Below are 21706 nucleotides of genomic sequence, written 5' to 3'. Positions count from 1 at the left end.
ACTATAATAGTGTTTTTTTCAAAGCGTAAGGCCTTCTCAAAGAAAATTTTCTTAAATAATGAAATTTAAGATATAAACACTTAACAGAAATAGATAAAATATAGTTGCCACACATTATTTTTTTATTTAGTCACATGCAAATTGCTCTTTGTATAGCGTTATTTTGCCATCTTAATTTTTAATAAAACTGTTACTAGATTCAAGTATTTTGTAACTTGATTGATTCATAATTATGTATGTAGTTTTTTTTTACATTGAAATTTTTTACAATAATTAAAAATATTTGATAGTGGTCTTTTGACATATACACCACATTGGAACTATATAAGTTTAGGTGAATGCCACAGAAAACTGAATTTAAATCATTGAAATATCACATAAGTCATTACGTGGTGTTACAGAGTACCAAATTAGCACAGGTACTGTTGTGAAAACACTTGTACAATTTTTACAGTAAAATGTATAACTGTATTCAGTATAACTTGTTATAATAAACGCAACTTCGTCCCCTTTATAAAGTAAAATCACAAAAATCTATATAAATTGATTTTTCTCAATTTTATACATTTTTTCTTGTCGGGTATCAATTTGGGTACACATCATGCGACAAAACTAGAAATTTCGAGACATGATATAAATCGTTCTAACAATAAAAATAAGCACTGTAATAAGAAAAACAAAGCATCAAAACAAAGTTTGTATGCTCTTTTTGAAAACAAAACAGAAAAAAAGAAGCACACCAAGCAATAAATGTCATATAAGAGAAATCTACGTGTATTGGTATCAACTTTAAGGAAAATACTTACTAAACATAACATGAGTAGTCTAACTGTTTTCAAAAGTATTTTTGTCGCTAAAGATTTGGGGTATCTTTTACATAAAAACTTATTTACCAGTGAAATTGTACGTAGTAACACCCCGATATAAAATGAAGTCGGTGGGTCATCCGTTATTTGTGACGTCATGTTTAGGGGCGTGGTTACATTTTCCGAGGTCGGTATGAAGCCTATATATGTCCAACCGTCCTGCTCGACAGCCCATATCTGTAGTAGTGTCAGAACCAACAGCACCAAACAGGCCACCTGAAATGTTTGTAGACGTGTTTATGAAAGATCCATTCCGATGGCAGTTTTGATACTCTTTTTATGCACATTCAAACGTATACATCAGTGAATTCAATTATTTTAAGATTAGAGTAACAAATCAATTTCAAGTATTTTATATATGAATATAGAGGCAACATTTTTACCTGCGTCCGCTTCTTAACATATTACTTTTATACAATAAATGCACTTATAAGGTAAAACATAAAAAGTAATGAAATAGTTAAACATTGCCCAACATTTTAATGATGCCAGCTAAAATATACTGCCATGTGAGTAGTATATGTTAATTTACCATTTTAGCAAGTCATATTTATTTGCGTTTGAAACTATACATGTTGTATTATTGTTAACATTCATTTCAAACGTCCGTGATATTAATCACGTCACGATTCTAAAAAATAATAAGGACAAAATAAAATATCCACATCTTTTCGTCTGTTCTGCATACCGTTTTGGTGATACTAAACGCCGTCAATGGAAGCGGGAATGTCTTGGAGCGTCTACAGAGACAGACAGTATATATCGGAAGTGTAACGAGTAGCCATACAAAGGGACACCACTCTAACAGTGTGGTTTGGAAGCAGGAAGTAAACTTTGGTGATTCTGACGTTAACACTTCATCTGTCTGAAAAACAAAACAGCATTACAGAAAATTCCAGACATCACCAAGCAGCCGTCTTATTTAGAAAGAATTGGATGCCCAACATAAAATAAATATAAACATAACTTAAAAAATAAACATAACAATAGCAGCTAAGAATCAATCTCTCAAATGTTACACACATGCATCAATTTGTAGATTTCTTGTGGCTTATTGGTTATGCAATGTACAATTAAGGTATTTCAAAGGAGAGTTTGATGTTCCTTCTACACCCAGCGTGTACATTGTACAACTAGGTCACCTTAAGATAAATAAACAAGTGACAGTGCGATAGTTTATAATATTAGCTATATTAAAAAAACCTTTTTATACTTTTTCTTTTTAATATTCAACGTGTTAAGCTGCAGTTCTGTGTTGAAAGCCGAATTTGCTTCCATGCTGACGCTAATTCGAATTGCTAATAATGGAAACACATTGATATGAGCGATATACAGGTATTCTGTCAAGAAAAAAAGCCTAAAAAATAAGGGGTATCCATTTGGAATCCGGAACTGACAATGATGCAGGTTACTACAATAGTAAAGCTGTTTATTTGTAATTTGGAAATTTTGCGTCATATATTTGATCATTATAACATTGGTTTTAGTTGTTAGTTTCATGTCTTCGAGGATCATTTTGTTTGAGTATAACAACATTATTGTCCAGTCCTGAAAGGTTACCCAAAATATGTTATATTACTATGTTCGACACTCTAGACAGTGTTATGTCAGCAACAATGTTCGAATATCGGGCAATGCATAATGCAGGATAAGGGAGCGATATCATAACTATCAACCAGAAGTGCGGAGTAGGCTAGTAGCGGGATAATGAAGCAATACTATATTTACTAGGCTTTATGATTACACACGATTCAGTCGTGGTTTTAATACATTAATTAATACATAGCCATGCGCAGCTTAAAATATTCCCCTGGACGGTTGGGTTAAGCGTAGCATGAATTGTATCATTGTCTGATTTAAGATTCTAGTTAGAGCTACGCTATGATGACATTGTCTTTACAAAAAAATCAGGGGGATATGCCGACTTTGGTTTTATTTTCGTACATTTGATAAACTTAATATTATAAATCGAACTAAGTTTGAGTTAATTTTCTGAATAGAAAATCCTGCGATTTGTTCCGGTTTATTAACACCCCACAGGAACAGTGAGAGTGACTGAAAATGATTGAGTGCGTCCTAAAAGAGAGAAAGAGAGTGTGTGATAGAAGATTTAATATTATAACAAGTTTTAAATAGTATTTTCATTAGCTGTAGTGAAGTGAAAAAGAGATCGAAAGAGCATAAATGAGTGGAATACAATCAAATTTCAAAATGAAAACGAAACAATGTAATACAAAAGAAAAAAGACAACAGAGACATGCTTAATGAAACTGGGAACTATAAATAGTTAGATGATATAGAATCAAAATAATGATATACCAAGAACCTCTATTATATCAGTGTTCTGGTATTAGTAGCAAAACCGAATTTGATCGACCTAGATAATATGCTAAATTTTTTAAAGCACGTGATTCGAATACCCTAATGACTCAGTGAGAAATGTCCGCACAAATATATTCATCAACGTGTGGGTGGGGTGATGTGGGGTTTCGTAATTGACTCAAACAATCCTACTACTTGTTACGATTTATATTAAAAAGATGCATAGTTAATAATTTTTGAACAACATAATTACTCTCAGGGATTAATCATATAGAAACAAAACTTTTAGATAACAATTGTCTTCAAGTTTCTCTTTTTTAATTAACACAAATAATATTTCACTAAAACGACAATGATGTGATTTCCTAATCGCACAGAGAGAGAGGTACGGGCTAATTCAGCATGTCGAATGTGCAGTTTACGTCATGTGTAGTGCTTTTACTGGCTTACTTATTTTCACATTGCCAAATGAGGCCATTACATCTTTAGTCTCTAATATTCAATTTTCATGTCGGTGTCTCTAGCTGACACTTACACAACGCTTCATACTTCTGTCAGGACAAACATTTATACTGAAAAGCTTTTGAAAAAGATCAATGTATTAAAATGTAACGGTAGAGTATGTTACCCATACAAGATATATCAAAATACAATAAACAGATATAAAGTTATTTATACGTTTTGTTTCTAATATTCTATCCCTTCATAACAGCTTTGTAACATGTGTAAAAGGCAATGTATTAAAACCTAATGAAACAGCATGGCATCCGTGCTAAACTACTCATTAAATAGATAAGAAGAAATTCATATGATTTGTCTCTAATAACACAGCTTCATTAACGTATATGGTTACTACTTACAAAACGGATCGTAGGCCTATATCAGATTTAATTGATATAGATTAATTGAGTAAAAGGTCAATATATTGAAATCTGAAGGCATATGTAATCCATGTTAGATATATAACCACGACAACAAACAAAAAAACCGTTACATATTTGGGAGGGATGTTTACAAAAGACGTCGATCTTACCCAAAACGGAGATTTCCCACATATTCCCTGAAATAGGTACAAGTCGGTATCATTTTTGTCCTCCGCCATTTCTAAAAGTCGGTATAGAGTTGTGTCGACTTGGTTCTGTACATAGATAGTGACCCATTATATGCTTGTTCATAAATATGGAAAGTTACATGGACTTTTTATTAATGTTCATATCCGATCGTTACTTTGAATACATTATGACATGCCCTTCCCCTTGTGGTGTGGTATTAGATGTTTAGTGGTGGCAAAGACACGAATATATCATACATATATTAAAGTACCTTTGTAACTGAGATATTGCACTAAAGTGGTGTAATAATTTGAATTATAGTAGACCCTATAAAGCCCTATAAGTATCGCCATTCACACTTATGCAGAAGAAAAGGATGGGTCACGATGGCCGGAGATGCCCAAAAATCGTATTATTACCCGTTTGAAGATACTTGTGGAAATTCGCCATTTTGGGTAAGTTAAAATCCGTTTTAACTAAATGGTTAAATTAATATGTTAGGATTATTAGGATATGCAATAACTCTCCAACAAAACATTAAAACAATTGTCTAAAGACAATAAATAGTGATAAATAAACTTTTGAAATTGTGAGCTGGTATTGCATCATAGACTGACGAAAAGAATATGTTTTTCATTGTTTTGCAGTTTAATCATATTTGCGAGATAATAGTTCATTCCATCGTAGATTAAATCAAAATTGAAGGCATTTTTTTCATAAACCGCCTTTTTAATGATTGTTTGTTAAAAAAAATGCCGTACTATTTTCTTATTGTATAGCCATATTACATTTTTACTTTTTACTATCCATTGAATCATTGTTTCATTATAGTGTCACGGTTTCAAAACATGTGATATTATGACTAAAATTATATCTAACAGATACCCAGCCAGTATAGGCTTATACACTTATAAAAATATTACACACAATTATGTACAAGACAAAAGTATGAAAAAAACATGTCGGTAGTAAGTTCTGGCCCTGGTCACGATGATATAGTTACGTCGTGTGTACTCGTTTGACCTTATCCATCAATAATGTGCCCTATATGTAATGACACGAACCATCTGTACATCATTTGTACAGGACTATCTTCTACTGGACTGTACTTCTACTATTTATTTATTACTTTCTTTGTATCGTGAATTATGCTCAGCACAGAATTAGCTCGTCCGTCATCCTTTTTAATCTTGCAGACTTATCGTTTCTTTTGTCCGACACATGTATTGCACGGAGCTAATGAAATTTGACAAAAATATGGATCATCATTTGGAAGATTTTCTGTCGATTTGTCAACCAACATGGTCGCTAAGTCCTGGTTTTGATTGATCAAAAATATTGTCCGGATTTAGTGGAAAAATTTATATAGGTTTTAGGGAATGTCAGATACAATGGTACAGCGTGGCGTTTTTAAGGACTGTAAGGATATAGTCACCCATTAACACAGATATTAACAATAGTTCTTGTTGTTTTATATTATGATATAGACAGATGAAGTTCTAACCTCAGAATCGCCAAAGTTCACCTCCTGCTTCCAAGTCACAGCCTTAGAGTGGGTACCCTTTGCCTGGCTCGTCATTACACTTCCTATATATACTCTATGTCTACATTTCCGTCCAAAGACTTTACATTTACCACTGACAGCTTTCAGTGTTACCAAATCGGTAAGTAGTGTTACAAATCGGTAAGTAGTGTTAAAAATCAGTAAGTAATGTTACAAATCGGTAAGTAGTGTTACAATTCGGTAAGTAGTGTTACAAATCGGTAAGTAGTGATACAAATCGGTAAGTAGTGTTACAAATCGGTAAGTAGTGATACAAATCGGTAAGTAGTGTTATAAATCGGTAAGTAGTGTCAAATCGGAAAGTATTGTTAGAAACCGGTAAGTGCTGTTACAAACCGGTAAGTAGTGTTAGAAATCGGAAAGTATTGTAAGAAATCGGTAAGTAGTGTTAGAAATCGGTAAGTAGTGTTAGAAATCGGTAAATAGTCTTATAAATCGGTAAGTGGTGTTAGAAATCGGTAAGTAGTGTTACAAATCAATAAGTGGTGTCACAAATTGGTAAGGTGTGTTACCAAATCTATTTTGTTACAAATCGAAAAGTAGTGTTACCAAGTCGGTATACTAAGTAGTTTTTACCAAAACCGTAAGTAATGTTATTTACTTGGTAATATAACTATTGCACATTTTGAATACATATCTTACAGCAAGTTATCAAGAGTAACAAAAATACATAGAAAAAAAAACGAAAATGTTTACATTTGATCAAAGACGTAATTATGGATGGCAAAATATTCCCGTATGATATCACATGAATCCAGTGCTAAATACTATTAATTAAAATGATATAAATTTCATAAATCAATATACTATTGTTGCTGCCAATTAGTAATTAATAACATAGTTTCATAATTACGTGCTGGTAATTCATAAGTAGCACCGTCAATAATACAAATGCAATTTTGTAATATTTTACTTCCATTATGTTTTATTGTATTTATTACAGGTAGTATGTATCGTTCTGTTAATACTGACGTTATTACAAATATGGGCAGTAGAAGAGACAGGATGGAAGGAAGATATCCCATCCATAAATTTGACATCTACCCTAAACATGACGTCATCGAATTATACAAATCCACCCACTGCTTTTTACCTAGGAATTGCACTTCGGGCATTATCTCTGGTAATTATTCATTTTTTTGTTTGGTTTTGTTTTCTTTAATCATTGACACCCCACACGACGTTCTAGTGTCTGTGATAATTACCTGTGCTAAGAGAGTAGAACGTCTTTACAGATCGTATAATAAAAAGTATGGTCTTTAAAAACATGCCATCATTGTAAATAACGTTATTGTCATGTATTCCGTCTTGGCATATTACAGAGTTAGCTCCCTTGCCAGTAGGTATATATTGTTACGTCATTATTTTGGGAGAGCAATTCACGTCGTTTTCTCCCAAAAGTATGATTATGCTCTTAATCAAGTTACAATCACAACTGTCTACCGCAAGGGCAGTTAACTCGATAATATGCATAAATGGACTATAATATTATATTAGTTTTAATATATTCGCGAATACATCAAATCGTGATCAACGACAATCGTTCTCACAATCGCGAATCGTGTAATTCTAGTTCGGGCCCTGTCGAAATGCGACGAAAAAAAAGTGAAATGTAATGTAAAATGTAAACATGTTAAATGTAAAAATGAAATGTAAAATGTAATACAAAATGTAGAAGTGATAACTGTACACGCAAAAAATATCGCGATTATAAAGTGGTTTACAGTATGTCCAAATTTGGTGGCTTATCCTATATTTATCAAGATTGTGAAACTAAAACTTAAAAAAAAACATATTATATACATCAATCAGATTTTTTTTATTATTCTTTATACACCTGATATATATTAAAAAAAAAAAAAACAACTGAAAGATTACGTCTGATGATGAATACCTTCAATTATACTATAAAATGTATTCATCCTCATTTTTATTTGCACGGGTGTTTTGAGATAGACAAATTGTAGCCTTTTTTTCTTCCAGGCTACATTGGCAGTATATATTCAGTTCATCAGACGTTCCGGAGCTGTAAGTTCTGGGTTGTTAGTTTTCTACTGGTTACTATTATTTATTTGTGGGATAATTCCCCTACAATCAGCAGTATCCTACAGTGTAAGTATATCACACAGTCTTCGCGTCTTCGTTTATATTTGCACAAATATTCGCGATGTAGGGAGCTTACTTACAACCGTGAACTCATGTACAGTACTTTATTTATACAAGCATTGACCAAATATTTAAATTCGTGTTTGAGTTTACTCGCGAAATGATGTGAAAATCTGTATATCGCAAAAATTAAATGGTTTGCAGTATTTTATTTATCACGACGATAACACAATTTAAGAGTCGAATCAATCATTGATCATCTGTACTGTAATTTAATTTTATAAACATCGCATGTTCTGTCCGCATGATGATGTACCACAAAGAAATAAGTGGATTTAAATAAAGATCTAGTGCTATCTTGTATGTGAATGGAAGTTCATGGATGAATGAATTGATTACATATCTATTTAGCAAGTGAGAAAGTGTCAATAGTCATAATGTCTACTGAGTTTAATTATAATCTATATGGTGCATCGTAATGATGAACAAATATGTAATTATTAAAGGCAATTGATTACTATCCTGAAACTAATATCATTGTATTTGTATTTAACGTTTGAAGACCAATACCGCGAGTAGTATCCTACAGTATATCTACATGGCTGTCCTATTTATACAACTTGTCCTCCATTGTTTCGCGGACTGTCGCTCAGGTCAAATGTACCGAGAAGTTGGTGAAGATGGCGTGAGTAGATCTAGAGCAAAATCTTTTGTATATATTAAGTTGAAATTATCTTATTACATAGCATCTATAGAGATACTTCAATTCCTGACAACTGGCTTTGAAACAATATTAAATGTTTGTTTCTGAAAGATTCAAGATTAAATTGTTTATATTTTGGATGAAATAAAGAATAACAATTAAGCTTTTATGTAATATTTATAAAATACATTCGAGTAGAAGGTCACGTTATTGTTACTGTATAATAAGTTAAAAATGAAAATACACAATTTAAGCTACTGATATCTATAAGTAAATAAAATCAAACTTTAAATGTGTATAGCTTATGATTTTCAGCCTCCCTGTCCAGATGAGTACGTTTCATCCGTGTCGCTGATGACATTCTTTTGGTTGACACCGTACGTATTCCAAGATCTATCCAGAATTAATTTCATTTTCATTTTCGAACTGCTAAGTTAGTTATCACATTTTTTATTTCTTTTTTTTTCAAGAAAAGTAGTAGTACTACATGTATATGTATCTGTGAATACAACCCAGGCATGCACAACGGATTCAAAATACACAATAGGAATAAAATACACTCTTATTCTCAGTTTTGGTGTTTTTAGATTGGCTAATTCAATTGCTACTTCCAACTTTCTTAATTGGCACAAAATAGTTGAAATTATTTTTCGTTATTTAGTCATGTTGCCCATATAACACAATATAGCTACATATATAAGAATGCTGTGACGAAATATCGCTTGGTAAAGGACGCGCATTTGAAATGACGTTCATGGAGTATATCAGGTCATCAGAACGTAACACCTACAAATGTACTTTGTGTTGTTAGATCCTCAATAAATCTGGAATCAGGATCTGTGATTTACTCAGTTTGACATATTCAAACACTTAAAAGCCTTTAAACAAATAAAACAAGGTATATGCCTCAATTATATTTCTGTACTTTTCATAGAGATAACTATCGGCATATTAGTTCTGCTGTGTTTGCATTCAATCTTTAACAGAAATAAACTAAGATAGTTTGATTGACTTTTACATTCATGATAACAATACAATGTATCTTCAGTCGTTTTCTTTCTCAATGACAACAAGTGTCATATTCTCTGATGACTACTTGGAAGACGAGTAGTGTTATCGACTTGATATACAGACTATTATTATCATTAATGTTATTCCCTTTGGAATAATTGTATATCGCATTTTAAAGTCACGTATCTTCGTAAAAATGATGTTCTATTCTCAACCTTATAGCATAGTAAACAAAGCATTCAGAACAAAGATGGGAACTGGTGACTTATGGGAACAAACACCGCGGCTTAAATGTGAAAATACAGTGTACGAGCTTCAGAAGACGTGGGATGCCGAGAAGCTCCGTATTGATGCTGCCAACAGGTAATTAAGGGTCGATGGTGACCTGTTTCACTATGTTTGACGAGTATCATATTCGTCGGCAGTACCTTTCTATAGCAATACAACATTAGCTATTTTAATTACATCTATGTCTTCTTGTTCCGTGTTAAATATTCATTAAAATTTCGTTGTTTGAATTATCTATTGGTATTGAGGAATCTGTCTTGTATTTAATTTTATTTTGTGTTGCTAAGATGCAAAAAGCGGTATGAATTCTTCATTTTAATTGTTTATTACTTACATTTTAGAAGCATTACTGGTACAATGAGACGAAAGAGCCGACAGTCTGTTATAGCATATGGCTTCGCCAGATCCGGTGAAGACACCCCTTTGTTGTTTTCCAAATATACGGATAATATTAACCCTCCATCCGCCAGAGTACAGAGGGTGTCGCTGTTCTGGTGCCTTTTTAAGACCTACGGTCCTCACTGGATTCTGATGTGCTCCGTCAAGCTGATTAGTGACATCTGTTTTCTAATGCAGCCTGTCATTCTCGGGTACGTTAGAAGTCATCTCGTCATCACAATCTGTTTAAAGCTATATCTGTTAATTGAAACTAATTTTGATTTTTAAAATGGTAATGTTGAATGAGATTGATAATTATGTAGTCACAAAAGATATTAAAGATGTTCCACTTCTGACAAATGGTATTTTTTCTCGATCTAAAACAGGAGCAGACGATTTAGTGTTTTTCTTCAGTTACAAAAGTTATTTTTTCTCGATCAAAACAGGAGCAGACGATTTAGTATTTTTCTTCAGTTACAAAAGTTATTTTTTCCCGATCAAAAACAGGAGAAGACGATTTAGTATTTTTCTTCAGTTACAAAAGTTATTTTTTTCTCGATCAAAAACAGGAGCAGACGATTTAGTATTTTTCTTCAGTTACAAAAGTTATTTTATCTAGATCAAAAACAGGAGCAGACGATTTAGTATTTTTATACAAAAGTAATACAAAAGTAACCTCCTTTAAACCATTACTACCATTGAAAATTTTCTAATTTTACTTCAAGATAAAAATAATTAATTTTTTACTCCAAAACAATCCGTGACACTATGTCCTATATATGAAATGAAGTATTGATTGGGCATGCATCAAAAGCAAAATATATGATTTTATATTATTTTTGTGTTAATTAGACATATAAATAATACGATTAAACATCAATTATTGTAAAACTGATGAGTATTGTTTATGCTCTGTCGTCGATGGAGCATCTTTTAACATGATCCTACATATAATAAGGAGATTAGATAGACATACCAGACGTTAGTTTCATATACATACTGTTTTCCATTTCAGAATAATTGTATCCTACATAGGAAATCAAAATGCTGCAGGAAGTCCTACCTGGTTTGGGTATGTTTTGGCTGTACTGATCGCTCTAGTAGGCGAGGTAGAAACCTTCGCCTACAACACTTCACTCCACTTCAGTATGACGCTTGGCCTCAGGATCAAGTCGGCGCTTGTTGGAACAATATATAGGAAGGTTGGTGAGATATTATTTACATTTAAGGTGAAAGGTCGGGCTTAAGGAGGCTAAAGTCGGTAAAAGTAATTAAAACAGTGTTAATATACCCAGTATCAGTTCTTATCAAAATCGCTGTGCATGCGAAGAAGTTTATTTGTATTATAGGAATCAGGACACGCTATGTTCGTGTTGAAATTTCCACGCAGCCTCGCTTTCAAAGAGGTAGGCGAATTTCTATTTTTAGAACTTACACGGGGCTTTTCCATAATTTCCAATGGTCAAATCTGGACAATATAAACAGAACCTGACCGTCGTTTTGACATGTAAGAACTTTTAGAAGGCCAATGAACGCAATTTTACCGAGTTAATGCCCTTACATTTTCGGTACCTCCTCTTATCTTGTTTCAGTCTGATATAAATACATACAATGTATGGATTTGTACATGGCATTATTGATTAATTGTTTCTCTTTTTTATTGCTATACATGTATATGCGTATGAATGAAAATAACAAGTTGTTTTATATTGCTATATAATATTATTATTCGCAAACAAATGTTATTTTAATGTTTCGTTGTCACCTCAATGAAACAATTTTACATTACATTCTTGGGCCGCGGTGTCCGAGTGGTTATGACGTCCTGTCAAATTACCTCTGGAATGCGAGTTCAAATCCCATATTGGAAAGTCGGCAGAAACTGACCTCTAGTCGGTGGTTTTTATCCGGGTATTCCGGCTTTCTACCACCATTCACACGTGCTAGACAATAACGTGACGTCATCAATACATGTGGCGTAACTGCGGTGCCCATTGAGATGACGTCATCAATTTTGACGCATAACGACGTTCCTGCGATAATGGCGCGATAAATGAGTTATTTATCCTTAAATAACTCTGACTGTTGATAGGACGTTCAAACTAAAACAAACGAAACAAAAAATTCCTGACGAATGACCAATACATTTTATTATGATGATACATTGTGTGTCTTCTTTACATAGTCGTTACGGATGAGTAACTCTGTGAAGAAGGATTTCACGGTCGGGGAAATTGTAAACCTAATGTCTGTCGACTGTCAGAGGATCCAGGATTCCTTCGCCTTCCACCACTGGATGTTGTCTTTGATCTCCATCATCGGACTCGGTAAGTAATAATGGAAATATATGTATTTAGGACTATTTAGTCGACTTAGTTCCAGTTAAACATGATACGTACCACTAACCAGTATAGTGATCTATACTATATGATAATTGATCCTTTATTCAGTGATTCAGACCAAACCCACAGGAGCTTGAGATATAAGTTATATGTCTAATTTGATTTTAATGGAGATTAAATTTTTCTGCAAAGAGAAAATGAACGAGAACAAAATCTGTATCTAAATATTTCAGCTTCAAGAACACCTTTGCTTCTTTGCACAGTCGGCATAACATTTCATTTGCAATATTTGCGTTTTTGTGTTATGTAGAAGTGGCATTTCAGTTGTGTGATTAAGTCTACGTGACTTAAGAGAGAGGCATTCTAGGAATGAAGCTGTGTATATATACCTATTTGAGTATTCGCTATAACAGGTTTGTTCGGAATATATCCCAAGAAAGAACATGTGCCCTTCGTTAACACTTTGTACGTTTTTGCTATTGCAGGCCTGTACCTTGTGTGGGACGCAATGGGAGACGGACTATACGGCTGTATTATAGTTCTTGTGGTCCTATCGGCTTTAAATATTTACTTTGGTCTGGTACAGGAGAAATATCAACAGGCAATTCTACAATTCAAAAGTAAAAGAATGCGGCTATTCAACGAAATCCTAAACGGCATTAAGGTACGATGGTTCATATATATTCTCTAATTCATATCAGATGAGAAGGTAGAATAACAACTGTCTTCCCAGGCCAGCTTACCATGGACATCCATTGGACTCATAGTCATTCATCACATTTATCCAGCATATCACATAGAGTGATCGACTAATTGTAAAACATGATTGTTTCTTGTTGTTTAGGTTCTGAAGATGTATGCATGGGAGTCGACGTTTATCGAAAAAGTGAAGAGTATACGGGATAATGAAATGAAGTTTTTAAGGAAGAATGCTAACGTATACGCTTTTGGTGTTGTGGTTGCAAATCACAGTCCATTTTTTGTAAGTTTATCTTAGCATATTTTAGTCGTTTTAATCAGTGATAATTTTTATATCGAGATTACTAATAATATTTTACTGCAAATATAATTGATAATGTGTAATGAGACTTTGCCACAGATACTGGATGGATTTGAAAACGTCTATGTACACGTCCCGCGTTGAATGCAAATGAAGAATATCACGAACGTAAAAGTCCTTAGATTCTGTATTTCACCTCAAATTCCCATGCCATAGTCGTTCTTTCTACAACTGCCATTTGTATTTACTATGCAATCAAATTATGTACCTAACTTTCTGGAACATCATCATTTCATGTAGCAACATATTTACTAATTTTATTATTTTTTATTTTAAGTATTTTGCCTTAAAATAAATAACAAACATTTAGTTTCAACGGATGAACCATATGGTTTATTTGTAGTAAATTAAGAAACCCTTCTGCTTCCAGCCAGTAATGACCAATGATATTCTTACATTTGAACATCAGTTTTCTTACTTCCACAGATGAACATCGCCATCCTACTGGTTTACATCGTTACCGACCCGTCTAGATACCTGGATCCATCTACAGCATTTACATTAGTATCCGTCGTCAACGTCATTCGATTTGCTATAGCGTTTTTCCCCTATGTCGTTACTTCCGCTATTCAGGTAACTTAAATATACATTTCTGATTATCTCCCTTGGCTATGACTCCCGCTATTTAGATATCTCAAATATACATTTTTGATTGTCTTCCTTGGCTATTACTTCCGCTTGTTAGATATCTCAAATACATTTCTACTTGTCTCCCTTGTCTATAACTTCCGCTTGTTAGATATCTCAAATATACATTTCTTACCATCCGGCCTACAGTTACTGTATCATCTAGACACACATTTCAAACTAACATTGAATTTTGTTATTTATTCCGTATTGATGGAACATAAAATATGGATTTAAAATTGAGAGTGTTAGTATCAGTGTTAATTACGACACCACTTCTAAGATAAATTGAACAAAATCTTACACATGGCTCTCTCCTTCCACAATAGAATTTTGACGTTACATTATTTTAATCTATATGGTTGATGTATTGACTTGTATAATCCTAGATATTTGCAATCATGTTTACAAAGTTTGAGAAATACTTTTTCCTTCCTTTGAATTTCATATTTCATGAAAATGTATGTTTTATTTCTATACCATAGACCTATGTGTCGGTTGGGAGAATCCAGAAGTTTTTGTGGGAGAGTGATCTCGAACCTGACAATGTAAAACACATCACAGAGGGTGGTACGTATCTTATGTTATATTACTTTGAAGATACACAGCGATTGATTAATAAATGATATCAAACAGAGTTATGAAACATGAATAATGATTACATGTTAATTTTGAAATAATAAAAAATCCTGAGATCACACCGGTCTGATATTTTATTCATTGATTAAAAGAATACATAAATGATATACACATGTATTTAGTGACAGAGATTTGATTTAAACATATTTCATTGCGTAATTTTATATACAATGGTATTGTGCAAAAGTTTTCCAACTTATATGAAGCCCTCTCCCTACAGAATTATAATTGATTATATGACAAAGAACACAAAAATGGCAAACATATACATATTTACAAGATTTTAGAGAGAGAGAGAGAGAGGGTGATAGTTTATTTTAACATGTTTATATAACTTGATTTATTGATATGTATGAATTTGTAATTACCCCCGATGCTGACGACCGAAGATGTACTAATCGCTGTTCTGTCTTGCTGCTTAGTTAAAGTTCATCACATCCAGTGCCGTGGTATCTTTCTCCTGTCTCCAGGCTGTTGCTTTCTTAATTACGTTTCTCTTCTGTCGCCAACATCGGAAGGATATTAAGAAACATTTTTCAATAGTTCATATTATAAATAGGAAACGTAAGAGGGGGTGGGAGGGGATTAAAACCTATTACAGTGAGTTATATACTGTTGAGTGCCCTGACATATTGTAATATTATCTTCAAGAGATAAATCAGGACTTCCATGTAGTAGCTGACAGAGAATGAACATCAATCAATATCCGAATACCAAAGAAAATATTATTTTGCTAGGTAACCATATATTTAAGATTTTAAAACTAATTATTTCCACCAATGGGCGTATATCTCTCATATGCATGTGTATTTTCAAGAACAATCAAACAAAAGGTAAATTCAAATTATACTCAAATACCCGAAGTTAATAAGCACGCTGCGTTCTTTTTCTTTAGATAAAGCTGTGGCGATAAGAGATGGTCGTTTTACCTGGGACGCTGAGAAGGACAGTACTACACTAGATAAGTATGGATTATTTTAGTGTATACTTCCATATACATCTATGCATAAACATTCAAGGATTGCATCTCGCTTTGGTCGATTTCATGGGGTGATGAATTGAGTTATTCTTGAAACAAATTGAATGAACTCAGCAGTTCATGTTGAATTTGTTTCAAGAGCAACTCAATTCATCACCCCATGAAATCAACCAAAAAAAAAGATTCAATCCTTATATTTCAATTCAATCGTGTTAGATTTTTGTTATTTTTCATTGAAAAGTTTTGCGAGTCTCTTGGCTTGTGCAAGTCTACAACGAGAGACGTAATAAAATAGTTCGTCATTATAATTAAGATAAATAGCGCAAGTATTACAATTTATCATATATGTATTTAGAATCAAATATATTATCAATGTAATCCAGATGAAACCTATTTAACATTCACAATAGATTTAGAAATGATTGCAAAAATCGTCCGCCGAAACTGCGGAAGGATAATGTTTAGACTGTGTGATAGGTTGTCTCCCGCCTCGATTCAAAATGGAGAGTCATGAGACCGGCATTATTCTAGTGGTTTATGTAGCCTTTAGTCTTGATACAAATGAACAACTGATTAAAGGTAAATTGATATTCATTGACTTTATATAGCTTTTGCTATCATCGTTTCAGCTTTATCATTCGTTTCTTAGTTTTGACACTCGTTACACAGGGACATGGCACATTGCATTATTCTTTTATTCCGCAATACTGCTAGACTTGAACGATACACATGGATCAATAAAACGATAAAAGGACAGAAATTGATCCGATAGACCAAAACAAATCAAAACTAAACCTTTAAATGTGTATAATACGCCTAATGAACAGGCCTACGACACCCCCCCCCCCCAAAAAAAAAAAAGAAAAGAAAAGAAGTTAGTCTCACTCCTCCTTTGCTGACGACGTGAAAAAATTTAATACTAAACTGCAAAATGAGAGTTAATAAATGTGTTCTAAAATATCAAAGTTGTAGAAATCTGTAATATTTGCACTTTTTTTAACACCATTGTTTATCTTTGCCTACTCTAAGGCAAACGACAGACCCAAGTTCATTAGCATTTCAAACAGGATTTTTCAAGTAGTTTCATTGAGTCCAACTTCAGTGAGAATTGAAATATTACATTTTAATCGGTAGTTGATAATGAACTTTTTGTTTTGTTTTCAGTCATTTCAATCAAGGTTAATCTCATATTCTGTATGTCCTTCGAATCAGTATAAGAAATCTACAATAATGTAATAAGTTATCTTATGATTACATTATCATTATTATCGTCACAGTGCTATCGCACTGAAACGCACTGCTGCGAGTCTCCAACAGGAACATTATAAGTTAGAATGACATATGGTGAATGGTTTTTGTACTGTCGTATATCACTATGAAGTCGGTATCAGTTCCATCAGTGTCGTCTACCCTATGTTTCAGTATCAACCTCGAGGTCCCTGAAGGCAGTTTGGTGGCTGTGGTGGGAATCGTCGGGTCAGGCAAATCCTCTCTTATTTCCGCTCTATTAGGGGAACTGGAAAAACTAGGAGGAGATGTAGTGGTTAAGGTAACACATGATGATATAACAGATGAATTATTATACCAATTTAAATATAACCTACTCCACGTCTCCATAGATCAGCAAAATTTGAAAATTTACCAATTTAATTATAAATAACAATATGTCTCCACGTCCCATTTCAGCAAAATTTGATAAATCTAATTTTAAAGATTTGGGGAACATTTTCTATGATAATTTTTACAATTAATATTCTAACAAGAACGTTTTATGTATATAAACTGTATTGATGAACATGGTATGCAACGTAGGCATGTTTGGCCCACCTTTTTGTGACACTGTTAATTCATTTTCAAACATTGTTGATACAATTATGTCACAAAGTTTACAAAACTTCAGTCGTGTCTTTTAGTCGGAGTGATGTAGATGTATAACATAAAATTGTATTTGGTGTATAATGTTTCGATTTAATCACATTTATTTAGTTATGAACCAATATCATACATATCTAGTTTGGGGTAAGGCAACAATAACAGTTTATGTCGTATTCCGTATTTCACAAGGGTTCGTTGGCATACGTGCCTCAGGAGGCATGGATACAGAATATGACACTCAGAGAAAATATTCTATTCGGAAAGTCATATCAGGAGAAGAAATACAAGAAAGTGTTGGAAGCTTGCCAACTTATTCCGGACCTGCGCATCTTATCGGCCGGAGATCAGACTGAGATCGGACAAAAGGTGAGCGCTTTCTCTTCTGAAATGCATAATACCATGAGATATCGAATTACACATGTAATTAGAAAAGTGCTAATGATTTTGAATTGACTCGAATTGTAATAATATCTTAATTTGGAGAAATGCGTCAAGAAATTAATATTTGAGCATTGTCTTTCTAAAGCTTTAGAATGTTTAATTTAAATCATATCAATACGTACGATGTCAGTTACGTTACCTTTTAAAAAATGTCACACTTCGATACTTTTTCTGTTTCTGTTACAATGTCGGTAAATATATTTGCTGTTTATCAGGTAATAATATATTACATTGAACCCTCCATAAATCCGCACACCTTCAATCCCAGGCTAAACCGTCTGAATTACGATTCTTCTGGACTGCCGATTTGTTTGTGTGTTCTTAATCAATATTGAACGTTACGATTATAAGTTCCCTGAAATGTCCCGTTAATCTTCCATATTATTATAATCGTTAACATCTATATAAATTACTGTATACGAGTATTCTACTTCGTCAAGGGTATAAACTTGAGTGGTGGTCAGAAGCAGAGGGTCAGTCTGGCCAGAGCTGTATACACCAATGCCGACGTGTATTTACTAGACGATCCGCTCAGTGCCGTGGACAGTCATGTTGGCAAAGCGCTGTTCGAAAAAGTTATTGGTAATGAAGGATTACTGAAAAACAAGACCCGCATCCTAGTGACACATGGTGTCCATTGGTTACCAAACGTGGACAGGATTATCGTTATGAACGGTGGAACGATATCAGAGATGGGGACTTACAAGGAACTCTTACAGCATAACGGACCGTTCGCTCACTTCTTACAGACATTCCTCTTAAGTAACGAGGATGATAGCAATGGGGGTAAGTACAATAAGTAGAAACTGCTTCACAATTTTATCGATTTGGGTATACTGTATAGCACTTTACATTAGCGAGGTCCATATTTCGTGGTTTATTGAACGGAACTTATTCTCGGAGATTTAATTTCACAACGCATAGGTTTGGAGATCATTAATGTTATGATGTAACAACATCAGTAATGTTGTTACTGCGATGAATTTTTAGTATAATCTCAATAATTCAGCGCAGAACAACAGTGGATAGGGTATGCAGTTGCCAATTGGTTATGTAACGTTAGTAAAATAATTCTGAATAGTTCGCTATTGCTTTGAATTCTCGAATTCCTGTAAACTCACAAATATAGCGGAAATAAAACCCAAGCGAAATGTATGCATTAAGTAGAACGCAAGTAAAAATATATTTTTCGTTTTTGTTATAGAGGAGAAAACAACACGACGACAAAGAACATTATCAGGTTTGTTAAATTGATAATGTATGTATTTTGATTTTGAGTGTTTTTAATTGACCTTTCTTTGGTATGCTGTCACTTAAAAGATTTCAGCTTGTTATGGTAACCCCACCACAGGTAAAGAACATGTCCTACATGACATCAACATTATGATCAGGTTCATTTAAACCGTCAGTTTTGTTCACATTAGATATTGATTGTGACGTCATGTGTTTGCGAGCGTAACGTCATTCTTTTCGGGGAAAACGACGTCAATTGCGCTCCCAAAATAATCACGTAACAAGCGAATATGCAAAGACGGAATATGTTAATATCACTAACTGTTATCCTCAATTTTCATGTACAGGACAATAAAAAATAAATGTGTAAATGAATGTAAAAGGCGATTGCAGTTTGAGACAAACTATTTGCTCTACAGCTTACTTTCCTAGAAGGATAATTTTGTAAAAGTTCGTGGAAATCCGTTTTTCAGTGCAAGAAATTCAAGGCAAAATATGGGAACAGGTAGCAGAAGTTACATCTGACGGTATGACGTCAGACGATAACGTCGCGATAGAAGGACTATCTCGACGACAAAGTGTAAGGTAAATAAAACCTATGTTTATGGTGGGAAAGCTGTCTAGGCAGCGAAACATGGGTGTGTTATCTCACAAACAACTGGCTATTGACGATAAAATGAAATGAAGCATCTTACTATAGTAATGTATTCTATATGAAAAGATAAAATTATTAAATCTTTTTATTTTTTTCCAGGAAAGTCCCATCAAAAATGCTATCGCGTGCCATTTCCCGGCAAATGTCAAGATCAATGTCAAAGTCATTAACAAGGTCAATGAAAACAAATGAAAATACCGACCTCGGACAGCTAGTCATGGATGAAGCCACAGAAGAAGGGGCGGTAATTATACATCAATGTATATTTAGGGTTTAGCTTTGTATTCACTATTTGTATTATTTTATCAATACATTTTAAGTTTAGATTTTCTTGAATACGAGCCAAATGTTGCGTCTTATACATTATTTTTTCATTTGTTGTTTATATAATTTTCACTAGTTTAGCAAATATTATATTGTGCCAATTAAACGTATCCTAACTTAGAATTCAGGGTTTAGAATTAATAGATTTAAACGTAACTAAATACAAAAGGACAAAGGATGTTTCCATAAGGAGTAGTTTTCGGTTGAATCAACACGCATTGTTACCCACTGTTGATCACACAATGAATTCTATAGATGTCATCATGTGTTGTATATACCATTGTAATTACTGTGTTATTGTTCATATTTAACATGAATAGTTTTTGGAGATATAACACAAAAATCTGAGTGTACTCTAAATATTCAAAATTCCGAATTAATTTTGGGACTCTTTTTTTTCTATTGAATTATTACACCATTGTATCAGCCAACCAGAAACGACGTTACAAATGGTGGCGTAAATATTTAAGCCAATAAAAATGCTTCTTACAAGTAAAATTGAATTATTCCGACTTATCATTCCAGGTAAAATGGTCGGTGTACTTCGCCTACATGAAGGCAGCTGGTATCTTCGCCACTCTGTTCTCCCTGTTCATGATGTCGTCATACCAGGCCCTTAATACCTACTCGATATTCTGGATCAGTGATTGGACAACAGACGAGTACCTAGCCAACACGAGTAACCAGAGCCAGGACGAGTATGTGGACAGAAATGTATACTACCTGGTGGTGTACGGAATACTGGGGGTAATGCAAGGTAATCATCTAAGGTGTGTAGAGTACGGGGGTCTACAAGGTAAGCATCTAAGGTGTGTAGAGTACGGGGGTTATACAAGGTAATCATCTAAGGTGTATAGAGTACGGGGGTCATACAAGGTCATCATCTAAGGTGTGTAGAGTACGGGTGTCATACAAGATCATCATCTAAGGTGTGTAGAGTACGGGGGGTCATACAAGGTAATCGTCTAAGGTGTATACAGTACGGGGGTCATACAAGGTAATCATCTAAGGTGTGTAGAGTACGGGGGTCATACAAGGTAATCATCTAAGGTGTATAGAGTACGGGGGTCATACAAGGTAATCATCTAAGGTGTGTAGAGTACGGGGGTCATACAAGGTAATCATCTAAGGTGTATAGAGTACGGGGGTCATACAAGGTAATCATCTAAGGTGTATAGAGTACGGGGGTCATACAAGGTAATCATCTAAGGTGATAGAGTACGGGGGTCATACAAGGTAAT

At 33.8% G+C, this 21706-nt stretch overlaps 2 protein-coding genes across 3 annotated transcripts in view; one reads left to right on the top strand and one right to left on the bottom strand.

The window, feature by feature from the left end:
- The window catches only part of LOC138306103 (multidrug resistance-associated protein 1-like), a 29547-nt gene extending 25180 nt beyond the window's left edge, over positions 1–4367 (bottom strand). The window contains exons 1-3 of the mRNA XM_069246464.1: positions 4222–4367; positions 1555–1731; positions 894–1082 (exon numbers count right to left, since the gene is read on the bottom strand). Coding sequence (XP_069102565.1) covers positions 894–1082; positions 1555–1731; positions 4222–4290 — 435 coding nt within the window. The 5' untranslated portion in view covers positions 4291–4367. The remainder of the gene's footprint in view (positions 1–893; positions 1083–1554; positions 1732–4221) is intronic.
- Positions 4368–4517: 150 nt separating this feature from the next.
- The window catches only part of LOC138306104 (multidrug resistance-associated protein 1-like), a 31440-nt gene continuing 14251 nt past the window's right edge, over positions 4518–21706 (top strand). Inside the window, exons 1-22 of one of the 2 annotated variants that reach the window (XM_069246466.1) lie at positions 4518–4695; positions 5728–5904; positions 6748–6927; positions 7788–7916; positions 8473–8595; positions 8929–8990; positions 9847–9987; positions 10254–10502; positions 11306–11492; positions 12476–12617; positions 13118–13296; positions 13477–13614; positions 14119–14265; positions 14805–14889; positions 15854–15923; positions 17360–17486; positions 18002–18178; positions 18694–19039; positions 19458–19493; positions 19960–20071; positions 20241–20385; positions 20991–21222. In XM_069246466.1, the coding sequence (XP_069102567.1) occupies positions 4627–4695; positions 5728–5904; positions 6748–6927; positions 7788–7916; positions 8473–8595; positions 8929–8990; positions 9847–9987; positions 10254–10502; positions 11306–11492; positions 12476–12617; positions 13118–13296; positions 13477–13614; positions 14119–14265; positions 14805–14889; positions 15854–15923; positions 17360–17486; positions 18002–18178; positions 18694–19039; positions 19458–19493; positions 19960–20071; positions 20241–20385; positions 20991–21222 (3253 nt within the window). In that variant the 5' untranslated portion in view covers positions 4518–4626. The remainder of the gene's footprint in view (positions 4696–5727; positions 5905–6747; positions 6928–7787; positions 7917–8472; positions 8596–8928; positions 8991–9846; positions 9988–10253; positions 10503–11305; positions 11493–12475; positions 12618–13117; positions 13297–13476; positions 13615–14118; positions 14266–14804; positions 14890–15853; positions 15924–17359; positions 17487–18001; positions 18179–18693; positions 19040–19457; positions 19494–19959; positions 20072–20240; positions 20386–20990; positions 21223–21706) is intronic. The other variant, XM_069246465.1, reaches the window with a different exon arrangement.

Source organism: Argopecten irradians, chromosome 13, assembly GCF_041381155.1.
Source record: "Argopecten irradians isolate NY chromosome 13, Ai_NY, whole genome shotgun sequence".
In the NCBI taxonomy this organism is placed as follows: domain Eukaryota; kingdom Metazoa; phylum Mollusca; class Bivalvia; order Pectinida; family Pectinidae; genus Argopecten; species Argopecten irradians.
The sequence above is the reverse complement of the archived record's forward strand: the minus strand, read 5'-3'. Positions and strand labels throughout refer to the sequence as shown.